Source organism: Girardinichthys multiradiatus, chromosome 24, assembly GCF_021462225.1.
Source record: "Girardinichthys multiradiatus isolate DD_20200921_A chromosome 24, DD_fGirMul_XY1, whole genome shotgun sequence".
Classification (NCBI taxonomy): domain Eukaryota; kingdom Metazoa; phylum Chordata; class Actinopteri; order Cyprinodontiformes; family Goodeidae; genus Girardinichthys; species Girardinichthys multiradiatus.
Window position 1 is genome coordinate 12,225,420 of NC_061816.1, and position 13,877 is coordinate 12,239,296.

The following is a 13,877-nucleotide window of genomic DNA, read 5'->3' on the forward strand; positions in this document are numbered from 1 at the left end:
TCCCGCGGGATTCCCATGGGAATCCCGTGACCCGTGGGACTCCCGAAAGAATGTCAGCCTCTACTTTGGACCACAGAGCAACAGTCCAGTTCTTTCTCTCCTTGGTCCAAGTAAGATGCTCCTGACCCTGTCTTCGGTTGAGGAAGGACAGTTGTCTGTGTGTGGTGGCTCTTGAAGCTCCTACTCCAGCCCTTGTGAATCTTCACCAAACTGATGAAATGGCGTTGTTTCACAGTCCTCTCACAGCTGCAGTTGTGCCTTGTGCTCCTCATTCTCCACAATTTTTCCTTCCGCTAAACTCTCATTATATGTTTGGAAGAAGTACTCTGTTAACAGCCACCTTTTTTAGCGACGACTTTCAAGTCAGCAATTTTTTTTTCTATATAAAAATATTTAACTTTGTAGTTTTCTGAGGGTTTTCATTAGCTGTAGGTCATAATCATAAAATAACCACTTGAAAAATATCAGTCTGGTTAATAAATCTATATTTTTTGAACTGAATTACTAAGAGACACATTTTTAAGATACTCAGATTTATTTAGATGCATCTGTATTTAGTAGTTGTCACATTTCACGTGTGCTTCTGTTTGACTTTCTACCTTAGGATGCTGTCATTAAGGGTATGACCAGCATTTCCTGCAGTTGAATATGTTCTATACATAAATAATTAGTCATTTGTGTTTTTTTGCCTACTGTCAGCCAGTGTAGGCTATAATGGATTAGTGGTGAATGGTGGTCAAACCACAAATTTAATCAACTTTTTGAGAAACTCTTCATCTTACAGGCCTTGCGCTTGAGTTGATAATGAAATCATAACTGTAATAGATCTCAAACCTCTCACTGCCGGAGCAGATGCTGTTTTTAGCATCTCCACACTTCTGTGACGTTGGCATTTGGGGAAGTGTTTACACATGAACTGGTAATGAAACGGATACTGATGATAAATTATGGGTTTAATTACCACAGGGGGGAAAATTGAAGCATGCAAGTTAAAGCAGGGAACTGTTTGCATTCTATTATCTAATTTGTTAGGCTCAATTCTAGAAGATTTGCCTAAATAGATCATTGAAGTTGCAAGAATATGCTGGGTATTTTAATCGTTTTCCCCAAATTACATGATGGATAGTGTAGTTGAGTCAGCCCCGTATTTCAGATGTTTATTACAGTCATATCCATAACAACTGATCATTGCTGGGGGTTCCTCCTTGTCATAAACACGCTTCCTCTTTAACTGCGGCCGTATTGTTCTCCTCCAACTCTGCTGCGTAACATAGCATTTACATAAAGCAGCAATATGCTTTAATAGAGTACTGTAGTGTTTTTATGATCCATGCATGTCTATGTGATACAGCGGAGTTCAGAATCCTTCAACATTAATTATCTTTATGGTGATTTTCAGCTGGAGTCCGGTTAAGGTGATCAGAATAAGTTTTAATCAGTTTTTAGTATTGGAATATTGTTGTTCATGTAAACATGCCCCCAGGCCGGTATCGGGTGTCTTCACTGGACATTCACACCCTTTAGGTTTTTAACATTTTGTCATGATATAACCACAAACGTTATTTAATTTCATTTTGCTGAGATTATACAGGATGGACAAATACAAACTGCTTAGAACATCGACACTAGATTTGTGTCTATTCCTCTTTGCAGAAAAGCTCACGCTCTGTCAGATTGGACGGAGAGCATCTGTAAACAGTAGTTTAGTTTAGTCTTTCCCTAGATATTCAATTGGATTCAGGTCTGGACTTTAACTAGGCCATTCCAACACGCATTGTTTATCTGGTGGTATGTTGTGGGTTGTTGTTCTGCTAATGGAAGCTTAAGGTTTTTGAAGCCTCTTACAGGTTTTGTTCCAGGATTACTCTGCATTTAACTCCATCCATCCTCAAATAAACTCTGTCCAACTTTCCTGTCCATGCTGAAAAAACATCCCCACAGCATGATGCTGCCATCACCATGTTTCCCCATAGGGATGCTGTGCTTACAGTGATGCGTCATGTTAGTTTTCCACAACACTGGCCGACATTTATTTGCATGTAGGACAAAAAGTTCTGCTTTGGTCTCATGGGACCAGAGCACCTTCCTCCGCAAATTAACTGTGTCCTCTACAAGTCGAATGACATCTTATGGCTTTAATTAAATAGTGGCTTTTTAGTCCTTCTTTGGTCCTTTACTCAACAGGCTGCTTAAAGAAATAAAAATGAGACACTGAGCATATGATCAGTTGTGATCCGCTACTATTGCACTGCTTATTATTTATAAACCTTAACTCCATGTTTATATTACCTGTTACAATAACCCAGAGGTTCAGTAAAGAATCTGTAATCAACCACACACTTCAGGACTACTTTTTGAAAGAAACGTTTTAGGATCTGTGGTTGGAAACCGACTTCACAATGTCTTCCACCTTCTTCACCCTGAGGGAAAAAAAATAGTGTGAGGAAAGTCTTTTTTTTTTTTTTTTTTTTGAACCAGTCTCTGTCATAAAGCTTTTATTTTAGACTCTACAGCTGCTCTGCAGCACACAGCACTATAATTCCCACTGGCACCAGCATGGAGGCTACGTAGGGTAGCTAACCACGCACTGAAAATCCTGAATGTTTTCAGAAACGACACAGTTCCTTCCCATTCCACCGAGCTGGTGTGAGTCCGTGATTATGTGTGTGTATGTGGCATAAATAAAGCATTTAAAGAAACGTACACTCCACATAATGATGTGTTTTAATGTGTAATCTGGGATGTGTGTGTTTCAGGGGTCCCTTCAGTGTGGTGAGGCGGTGTATCAACAGGGACACGGGCCAGCAGTTTGCTGTAAAGATCGTCGATGTGGCCAGCTTCACGTCCAGCCCTGGCCTCAGCACAGAAGGTGAGGAGACCAGCCGACCCGTTTTAAACTGTCAGGGCCCTTGTGTTTGGAGCTGGAAGCGGGGTGGAGCACATATTTAACAAACATTTACAATCAGACACTTCAAAACTGACTGCTTGAGATGGTTAAAAAATAGAACTTGTAGATGATTCCCCGTGCTGTTACATAAACCCACCCTCCTGGCTCTCCTTGTGGGTTAAAACAACAGTTGGGAATAATCCACAAATACTCTTTGGCTCTGATATCAAACACAAAGGCCCACAGAGAGTGTTTAATCATATTTTCACACAGAAATAAATCAATCAGAACGTCACACGCTGCACACAGATGAGCTTTATGTCCAAATAGCATATGTTTGCCCGTTTTTTCCTGTGCGGTTCTGTTGGGATGGTATATTTCAGCGATGTGCCTCGTTTCACCATGCGGATTTGTGCTTTGTCACGCTGAGAGCTGTGCAGGTTTGTCAAAAGAGGAGATTAAAGCTAAAATCCGAGATGTTTGTGTGCGTATGTTGGTGGTAGCGTTGGCATCCATTATATGCCATCTGCGATGCCACAGCCAGAGATGAGTCCCGCAGCCAATAACAGCAAGACAAGGAAATAAACTAAGGGAGGTGAAATGGAAAGGATGAGATTTATACTTTATACGACGACGAATGAATTCCCCTGTAATGTGACACGTTAAATAATTATTTTGCTAACTTCAGCCATGTTTGATTCAGTGGTCGGGTTCATAATTTCTAGCAACTTCACAACTAACCGTTGATAACATCCAAACCTCTTTTTAAGCAAGAACTGCATGATAATTGGGCCACAACTAATGCTAAATTAGCCAAACTGTACCTTTGATGTATTTTATGGAGGCTTGAAGTAGTGTTCTGAATCTGATTACTCTCCCAAAGGTGCTGTGAACCACATGGTGTCCTCCACTTTCCAGCACTACATAAGAGGTTGAGTTGAAGCAGTCTCCGCCGTAGAATGGGTCATTCTTTTAGCACAAAAATAGGTTAACATAGAGTGCTGAGAATGAATATTTCCACAGCTATTGCACCAGTTTGCTCTTGATTCGGGTTAGATTGTCTTTCTTACCAGCGTTTTGTGAGTTATGGGCTAAAATTGTCTCTCTCCTCCAGGGTGGCCAAGTTAAATGGAAGAAAAGGACCAAAAGGATACAAATGTTAGGTTCATAATTGGCTTTCAGGTTTGTTTCACAACAGAGCCTTTTGATCCGAATTAAACAGACCAGAGTTCATTTCGTCGCATAGTTAGCGTCGTTCTGGCAGGTGTGAAAGCTTGTATAACTCCGATCCGGACAAAACAAGCAAATTTTGATCCGTCTGAAGTAGTTTGCTTCCAGTGGGAAAGGAAACAGACTATCCAACAAACCAAAAAGAGGAAGTAACATCTCTGATATGTTTGGATTATAGACAAATATGGGATCTAAAAGCTTGAAAATGCTTGCTCTGGGTTTATATGACCCCAGCACAACCTCGTGGTCCCTCCCTCTCAGTCTTTTTTTCTGTACTGCTGCGTTTGCCTCATACAACATGCTGGTAACTCGCTGACTGGCTTATGTTGAGCCATTTCAACCTTTATTGAACAGCACGGATCTATCCATAAGTCATTTGTTCCCATTGAAAAATGTACATTTCAGAACTCCAAAAGGGTTTTCCTAATTTTACAAAAAAAATAAATAATAATTTCAGCGATCTTAAATGGTTTTCTTACCTGGACAAATGACATCACATTTTGCATTTATGTGCATTTACTGCACCTATCCACAAATGCATCCTTACTGTTGAAAATTGAAGGAATTTCAAATACATCTGATTTAAATTGGATTAAATGTTATACCGGGCTGCACGGTGGTGCAGTTGGTAGCACTGTTGCCTTGCAGCAAGAAGGTCCTAGGTTCAATTCCCTGCTGGGGCTCTTTCTGCATGGAGTTTGCATGTTCTCCCCGTGCATGCGTGGGTTCTCACCGGGTACTCCGGCTTCCTCCCACAGTCCAAAGACATGACCTGTTAGGTTAATTGGTCTCTCTAAATTGCCCTCAGGTGTATGAATGAGTGTGTGCATGGTTGTTTGTGTTGCCCTGCGATGGACTGGCGACCTGTCCAGGGTGTACCCTGCCTCTCGCCCATAGACTGCTGGAGATAGGCACCAGCTTCCCCACGACCCACTATGAAATAAGCGGTAGAAAATGACTGACTGACTGAATGTTAAATCGCTTTGCAATATTCACTAAATCACCATTTGTTGCAACTGGTTGACATTGTCCAGGCAGTTCCTCATTAACATGCGCGATGTGAAGATGAACCAATCCTTACGATGGTGTCAAACAACACAATGGATCACTTCTGTCATTTAATAACCATAATAATCATTTCTCTTCTTGATATTCCACCTCCTTCCTGTGGTCCTAAGTAGAAAATGGCCATTCATTTGCTTTAACTGGACCAGAGATGATCAGGAGAGGAAGATTTGATTTGCTTTATTCCTAATATCAGTATCTAAAACGGCCAGATTACGTAATGTTCACTTTGAAGTTCATTGTGACAGAGCTAACAAATCTAGCCTAACTATCCGCGGAAGGAGTATTTGGAATTGGCCCAGAGGACGGCATCAGTTTCTTTCAGAGTGTTTCAGGCCTCCGCGGACATTAGGCTGCATTGTTGCACTTGAGAACGAATAATCAATGAGACGTGTAAGGATGAGCGTGGAGAGGAGAGAATAATGGAAGAATGGAGGGCTCTGTTGTTGGGGGACACAGTTTCATCTCTCTCTGTTGCATAATGTTGCTGCTCCGTCACGACACAAAGCGCCGACTCACAGGCGCACACAAAGATCAGCAGACACGCACACAGGAAGTGGAGTGTGTAAATGAGGGGTTTTATGGACTGAGTAACTCATTGTCAGATTGCTACTGCAGTTTCAATCTGCCATAAGTGCTTTGGGGCATCTGTTTGAGCCTATTCAAAACTCTGAACATCCTTCAATCTTCTGGAGAAGAGTCTTCTACCCATCCTGAGGGTATTTCTTCTAATTAATAATAGAGGCCAAACAGAAACAGTGATGATCTGATGATTTGGCAGGAATGTGAGAGGAGAAGTTGAGAAAAATGAGCCAGATGAGGAATCCAGACTTGGTGTTTCTACTGCTTCTCATCATCATCTATAAAAAAGCTCAGTAAATTCAATTAAATGTGTTTATCCCCCTCTGCTGGTGACATAGGGAGGTGGCAGATCTGCTGAGGTGTGAAAGGAGGAAAACAGCGAGTGTAGTCTTTTCCTATATATATTATTTGACAAACTACCAATAAATATGTAATTTATTATGAGATTTAAGCTTAAAAAGCTTTATCTCTCTGAATTTCTAACAGTGTGATTTCATGTTAACAAACATCTGAGCCTAACCGCTTTTTATTTACAAGCCATAAACACAGTTATGCTGAAAGGAAACCCTAGTAATGGCTCTTAACTTTGTTTTCTTAAACCCACTATTTCATTTCTGTCTTCCAGATCTGAAGCGGGAGGCCAGCATCTGCCACATGCTCAAACACCCCCACATCGTGGAGCTGCTGGAGACCTACAGCTCCGATGGCATGCTCTACATGGTCTTTGAGTTGTACGTGTTTGATTTCTTCCAAATGATGCGTGGTTCTTAAAATACTATTACAGCTACTGATCCGTTTCTTCTGGTTTATAGAACCGTAAATGCATGGCTCACGATTACTGAACTGAGAAGGAGAATAACAAAAAGCCGCAAACATTTTACCAGATGGCTCCAGATACTTGGTGTGTGTCATTTCCCCTTGATAAAGCAAGCCGTACATAATGTACATTAATTATGGTGGTGACAGTCTTCTAAACCACAAGAACCAAGCCTTTGCTTGCACAGCAGCTTCAGATAAGCAGCACTGTAAATAGATCAGCTTGATATGGTTGAAAAGGTTGGTTGATATTTGAGGCACTCTTGCAAATATATGGTCTCTTACTGGAAAACCTTTTTTACCAGTTGGCACAGTAAACCAGCCTTGCCTAATAACTGAGCCAAAAAGAACCAAAGGATCAATAACCAGCGTTATAATCTTAGATTTATCTTAAATTTGTGAACTGGACAGCATTTTGCTGCATTGAATCAACAAAAGCATGTCATAATCAATATATCACTTTACTGAATCAAGTTGCCAGTTTTTTTTCACTTTAGTCTTGTAGTCTTATAAATCTTTATCCTCCAGAAAACTTGCCAAGTTTTTATGAAGGCTGAGAAATGCTAAAATGAAACATCATTGCAATTAAATTGGTAAAACTGGCCCTTGGTTGCTGTAATCCCATGTGCACTGTTCCAACTATTATCCATTTTTATGTGAGCTTTAATTCCAGTGTTTTTCATAATCGGTTTTAAACTACATTTAGTTAAGTCTAAGAAAGCATTAATTTATGTTTGTTGTAGTTTTGGATGAGATTTTTTATGTTTTCTGTAAACCTGCAATGAATTACTAGTCCCAGATATTCACGCTTCTCTGCAAACCCTTTTAGGAAGGCTGCTTCCTAAGTTTCCGTTTTGTTCTCCAACATTACATGTTAGTAGGTGTTTCAGGTATTATATCAAATCTTAAAGGTTAACCTTAATTCGTGTACGCATATTTCAACCATTATGTTAGGTGAAAGGAAAAAAAAGTTCGATTTAAGTCACCGAAGCTTGCAGAAACCTGCACTAGAAAGCTCATTTTTATTTTCTTATGTCCTGATTAATGTCTCCCCTCTTTCTCAGCATGGATGGTGCAGACCTGTGTTTCGAAATCGTTAAGAGAGCGGATGCAGGGTTTGTCTACAGTGAAGCTGTGGCCAGGTAGGACACACAGTTCAAGAAATGATTGCATTTAAAATAAAGTGCGTGGGCTCCCTAAACATGTTCTCTTTCTGCTTTGCTTCCATACAGCCACTATATGAGGCAGATATTGGAGGCCCTTAGGTACTGCCATGACAACAATGTGATTCACCGAGATGTAAAGGTGAGGTTTAGTCAACGGGAACATCCAAATGAGTCAATGAGCTGCTAAAACTTCGAACACTCCACCTGTAAGTAAAATCAGGCAGTCAGAGATCAAACCTCTTAATAACTAGAAGTAGAACGTGACTTCTCCCAACTCTGATGGTGATCTACCCTTTCTTAGGGGAGATAAAGGCTCAAAGCCGTGCACCAGTTGCTGACATCCGCTCTGTATATGTGGTTGCTATTTTCTTGTTTTCATAACTACTTCAAAGTTAAAAGTATTTGCCACTAATTGAAAGACCCTCCTGGCCTCCTGCCATATAGCACTTGGGATGTCAACGTGTCTACTACACTTCCTTGCACAAGCATTCATAACCTTTGAAATTCGCTAAGGTTACAACCGCAAAGCTTTAAGTGACACAAAGTAGCCCTTAGGTGTGTAGTGAAAGGAAAATAAAGACATGGTTTTTGCATATATTTTTATAAATAACTATAAGTATTTTTTTATATATAGTATTCAGGCCTATTTACTGTGATGCTTTTAATGAAAATCCAGCCTAAAAACCAATCCCTGAAAGAATCAGTTGAAGGTGTGTGAATACCTTTGCAAGGCGCTGTATGTTTGCTTCCTGATGCTGGTTGAAGTTTTTTGTTCAATAAGAGACGTGCAGTTTTCTAATTGTAGGCATGCATCCATTTTTCTTTTAATAGGAACATTAGAAACAAGTGGCAGACAATTTTATCTTTATACTGCAAAGAAACATCAAAGCTGAAACCATTTTCAAACACCTCTTTATACATTGTTGGGTAAAAGTATCCAACATTAGCGTTCGACCATCTAACACCAAGCACAGATGTTCTACCAGCTATATAACAAGGAAGTATATGATACACAGTCTTTTTGTGATCACCGGTGCCCAGTAAGTGGAGGTGTAGTGGCCCCTGTGCGGCGGAACGGGGAGTTATTGACACAGAAGCTGGTTCTGGGTGTGAGTGAAGGTTTGTTGAGGAGTTGGTCAGGTAATATCGGTGTCGACCCTCGTCGGTACTCCATGGTGGAGCTGTTTAATGTTCCATCCTGAAAGAAGGGAAGGCGGTGGCCGAACCGGTGCCCAAGAACTTGGAGAACGGTTCCGCGCACTGAGCCGGACAACAGAAAGTACATGATGGGATCCAAACAGCTGTTAAAGGTGGACAGTAGGAGCATGATCTCGTTGGTACGATCGACCATCTGGATGTGGTTGCAGGTCATATTGGAACTGAGTTGGGATAGGATGTATACAGGGCGAAAGGCATGGTACGGTGCAAAGCAGATGGTGAACAGAAACAGGACAAAGAAGGATTTCTTGGCAGTATTTTTGTATTTCAGTGCATTGGGAAGATCCGGCTTGTTCTGTGATAGTTGAAGCAACTGAGAGGCGATTTTGACGTAGGAGGCAACCAGCATAACGAAGACCACCCAGAACAGCAACACCAGTGCTGCGTTAATGTAGGCCTTCCAGCTAACAGCCTGGCGCTGCTTGTACTGGAAGCATTGGTCCTTGTTCTCCTTGTCCTCCTTTGTTGTGATCATGACAATCGTCCCCATCAGAAACAGGCTCCACAGGGCCCCACACACCACCCAGCTCCACAGCTGTTTGTGCCCACGCAGCCTCCCCCATATGCTTCTCCGAGCCCTACCATTCCCTCTGAGCCTCACGTATCTGTCCAGGCTGATGAGGCCCAGCAGTGTTATGCTGATGTACATGTTCATGTAAAAGGCATTCCCCACCAGCTTGCAGACCAATGATCCCAGTACCCACTGGTCTCCCTTAAGATGATAAAACACCCTGAATGGCAGGCACGCCAGGAGGACCAGATCAGCCACGGCACAGTTGATGAGGAACACCCGCACCGAGTTGCGGCGCGAGTGGACAAAAAGGAACACCCACAGAGCAAACAGGTTCCCCACCAGCCCCAAGACGAAGAACAGCGAGTAGGAAACTGCCAGCGGCAGACGGAGGGAGGCGTTATCCAACATACAGTTTGTTTGATTCTGGGCCACAGACGTGGTGATGGAGGAAGAAGATGGAGAGATGCTTGACAGGAAGGACGCCATCGAAACAGATGTGGATGGAGATGAAGTAGAAGAGGAAGCATTAGGAGGTATAGAATCTGCGGCCAACAGGAGCGTGGTCATTGTGTGTTCACTCTGATGCATTCAAGAATGTTCTGCAGCACGTTCTGCAAAGAAACATGCTCATTTTTACGTCTACAGAAAACACATCTTAACCCTCTGGGCTCCAGGGTACATATGGTCATTTTTGACAAATTGTGATCTTACAAATTTCCGAAATAAAGATGGTTCAATTCATTTAGCATAGCTCTGGTTTTACTTGGCCTATTAACACAATTCATAAATGGTGTATGGTTATATATAATCGACACTTTGAACCTAAATTGAAACAGATTTCTAAATCAGACATGGAAAAATGACACGTATATGCGTCTATGGAATCAGTCACTTTTAAAGAGCACAGAACAGCCTTATGGCGCTGTAACTAATGTTCAGACAGGTGAGTAATATGTCAGCTGTATTTCAGAGGTCGACTCTCATGATGAGTTTAACCTTTCAGGCATTTTTGACATTAAAATGGGACAGCACCCTGCAAACTGGGACCCAAGTGCATAACCATGAATATTCGCATAAACCCACTCAGCCTGAAGCGATTATTTAAAAGTTGGAGTTATATCTAAGACTATGTGGAAAATTCACAGTATTACAAATGAGAAATAAGATGTCAATTTGACAATAATCTGATAATGTGACCAACAGGTCAAACACTCACCTTTTAATGCTCCTTTCAAACGATACTTAGCTCAGCTGTGGTTTAAAAGGGGCCACAGGGTACATGTAGATGAACAGCTGCAGTGCTCCGCCGCACATTTTCTCTCCATCGGACAGTTTCTAAAAGGATTACAGTTTCTTTAAAACAATTCCTCCACCAGAGCAGATTGAACCTGCGCGCACGATGAAAACCTGCTGGGCTGAGTTCTCGCTGTCTTCACCTTTTATCTGCAGTGTCTAAATGAGTCACTTCGGCAGCATATGTGCTGCTTTCCTTTCACCCTATCACCCCTCTGAGTAATGAGTCTGCCTTTCCTTTGCTCTCTCGCTCTTTCTGAGCATCTTTATCTGGCAGGATGTCAGTCTGCAATGTCCACACCCCCATTTCCCCCTGCTAGAAAGAGAGCAGACATGGACAGGAAGTAAAACCCACCACACCTCCATCACTGGGTTGTTTTCCTTGAAATGTTTTTTCCTGCATCTCATTTTAATACTTTTATGAACTCTCCTTATCTCTGTGTATTAAGAATCCCCCTTTATCACTCTGTTTATGGCTGCAAAAATTAGTGATGCAGTGTTTAAAATTATTTATTTATTTATTTTTGTAAAATTGACACTTAAAATAGGGAAGCAGTGATGTCAGTGGTGACATTTGATGGGATTATGCACTCTGCAATCAACAGTGTGTGTCTCATGTAACACGTCTACTGGTCAGTACTACTTCTAGTACTTTGGCACTTGTTGGTGGTTGTAAGGGAGTCATTTTATACAGATAATTATATAAAGAGGCAAAACAATAGCTCTTGTAAATTGGTTGGTAACTTGTGACAGAACCCAGCTTTTAGCATGGTTTATACATTGCCAGTAGTTTTAAGATCAGGAAGCTTACTTTTACCCTGTTTTATTTATTCTAAAACTAGGTTTGATGTGTGTTTGTGGTCATTATTCTGCCAGAACATCCAGCCACACTTACTTCAAAATCAACACCTTTTGACTCAAATGACATACCCAAGAGTCATTTAGTAGCTAGGTTAGACCAGTTTGACCTAAATTCTTATCGAATAAAGTGTTGCATAAAGTTTAACCAATGAGGTAAAACACACCATAGCCTGACATTACAAGAGATACATTTTGACCATTGGAGAAAAACAAAATAACCATCTTAATTATTGCACCTCATTATTAACATGCTAAATCCATCCGGTTTAAATGCATCATGTTAACATTATGCCTTTGTACAAGCCAGTTTTGTCATTGTGAAACTGAGGTGCAAACCAATTCTGCACAGAACCAGAAAAGCATTGCTTTGCAGGTTGCAGAGAGCCAGTAAGCAGATTTTGGTTCGATGCATCGTTGCTTTCGGTAATTTAATGCATTTAACCCATGGTCCTTATTTAACTTTGCTGCAACTTGGCCTGTCTACATTTCCATGCTCTTTGATGTGTTCCTTTTATTCCTTTTGCAGCCTCATTGCGTGCTTCTGGCTTCAAAAGAGAACTCTGCTCCAGTGAAGCTGGGAGGATTTGGAGTCGCAATCCAGCTGGGAGAGTCCGGATTAGTAGCTGGAGGTACAGCATCACGCCTCACTGTATAAAAGAAAAAAAACTGTTTAAAGTTTCTTTAAGATGTGCAGATTGTTTAAATGGAGACATTATCACAAAAGAGATGAAAAAAAGTCATGAAATGGAAACTTTAGGGTTCAGTCACAACTTATTTACAGTTGTGGTCAAAAATGTACAGAACCATTCAATAAATTAGAATATTATTAGAGAAGAATTTATTTTAGCAACTCCATCAATAAGTGAGACACATTTTATAGATTAATTACACACAGACTGATAATTTAAAGCCTTTATTTTTGTTAAAGACAGCTAATGAAAACATTAGAATATTACATCTGACCAGTACAAAAAAGTATGTTTAATACCTGCTTAAAGGTTATTTTCAAAAGGTACTTTTAATCTGACAAATGAGCCTCATAACAATGCTTATTCTAATTTATTGAAAATGGCTGTATCTGCACTCTTCATGACCCTCAATCTTAAATTGATTTTGGGGCTTTAAATGTTTGTTTTAACTGTTCTTTTTCAGGTTGGATTATTCAAACAAACAACGTGTCATTTAAAATAAAGAAAGTATCTAAGTTTTAAGTTCAGATTGTTTTCTAAACCCCAACATGGCCAAGAATGTACATACACCCCCACTAATGTGAGGTTAAATGTTCCTTAGCAAGAGGCCCATCACTTCCATGCTGCTGCAGCCATTAACAAGCTTCTGATGTAACGCTGACTGCATCTTTGAGGCACCCCAAGAAAACCACACAGACCACTACACCCATAAAGGCTGGCAGTAATCCTCCAATGTGCTGTGGATGGTAAGGGGCCTACACGAGTCCTGTGGTTGTCTGCTCTGTGGGAGTTGGTTGGCCAGGGATGCCTTGTTCTAGCAGAAAAACGGAGAATTTGTGCGGCCGACAAAAGACAAAGGGACTATTTCTGGTTTGAATTAAATCCCCACATTTTTTAATAAGCTAAAGTCATTACAAGATTGTTTGGTGGGATGTTTTCCTCAGTTCCTCTCTGCAGAGGTCTGCTTCCTCCTGAAGGTTTTGCATCCCGAAGTCGTGGTCAGTAGCAGTTGGTAGGTACCGGTACGGGGAAAACAATGATGGAAACGCTCGCAAAGCGGGCCGAGTGGAATGAAGCCGGGCTAAATGGAGCCGGTGGGAAAGGGGAATTAGACAAGACGCCTCTCTGCTGGAGAAAGGCTTTGTGGTCAAAGCAGTTAAAGATTGAGCTTTTTGACCACAATAATGTGTAGATTACTCAGACTAACCAGTTGTGAAGCATGGTGGCGGCAGGATCATGCTGTGGGGACTGATTTGTTGTCAGTGGTACAGGCACATCACACAAGGTGAATGAATGGAATGAGAGTATATTAGACGGTTAAATTTGGTAACAACTGAGTGATCCAACGAGACAATGATCCTCACCACACATTAAAACTGCTCTAGAAATGTGTAAAGCATCAGGAGAAACTTTCTCATAAAGTAAACCATTATCAAAATGCCATAAGGCATGGCTGGAAAAGGCTGTGGTTGAGCTCCACGGGACATTTATCCAATTATTAGTAGTTATGTGGATTGGAGAAAATCCACAATAAATTCAAACCTGTGCCCCCTTTT

General features: G+C 41.1%; 2 protein-coding genes across 4 annotated transcripts in view; one reads left to right on the forward strand and one right to left on the reverse strand.

The window, feature by feature from the left end:
- LOC124861319 (peripheral plasma membrane protein CASK-like) overlaps nucleotides 1-13,877 on the forward strand; it is a 52,253-nt gene that overhangs the window by 16,418 nt on the left and 21,958 nt on the right. For all 3 annotated transcript variants that reach the window (XM_047354917.1, XM_047354916.1, XM_047354918.1), the window contains exons 2-6: nucleotides 2,757-2,869; nucleotides 6,390-6,495; nucleotides 7,645-7,722; nucleotides 7,813-7,885; nucleotides 12,159-12,261. In XM_047354917.1, the coding sequence (XP_047210873.1) occupies nucleotides 2,757-2,869; nucleotides 6,390-6,495; nucleotides 7,645-7,722; nucleotides 7,813-7,885; nucleotides 12,159-12,261 (473 nt within the window). The remainder of the gene's footprint in view (nucleotides 1-2,756; nucleotides 2,870-6,389; nucleotides 6,496-7,644; nucleotides 7,723-7,812; nucleotides 7,886-12,158; nucleotides 12,262-13,877) is intronic.
- Nucleotides 8,538-11,028, reverse strand: LOC124861318 (probable G-protein coupled receptor 34). The gene is made up of 2 exons (XM_047354915.1): nucleotides 10,695-11,028; nucleotides 8,538-10,089 (listed from the first exon to the last, which is right to left on the reverse strand). Exon 2 carries the CDS (start codon nucleotides 10,064-10,066, stop codon nucleotides 8,774-8,776), a length of 1,293 nt encoding a protein of 430 aa, XP_047210871.1. The 5' UTR covers nucleotides 10,067-10,089; nucleotides 10,695-11,028; the 3' UTR covers nucleotides 8,538-8,773.

Bases quoted from the DNA above. Each gene is read 5' to 3' on its own strand.
- LOC124861318 (XM_047354915.1), bottom strand. From the start codon at position 10,066: ATGCATCAGAGTGAACACACAATGACCACGCTCCTGTTGGCCGCAGAT.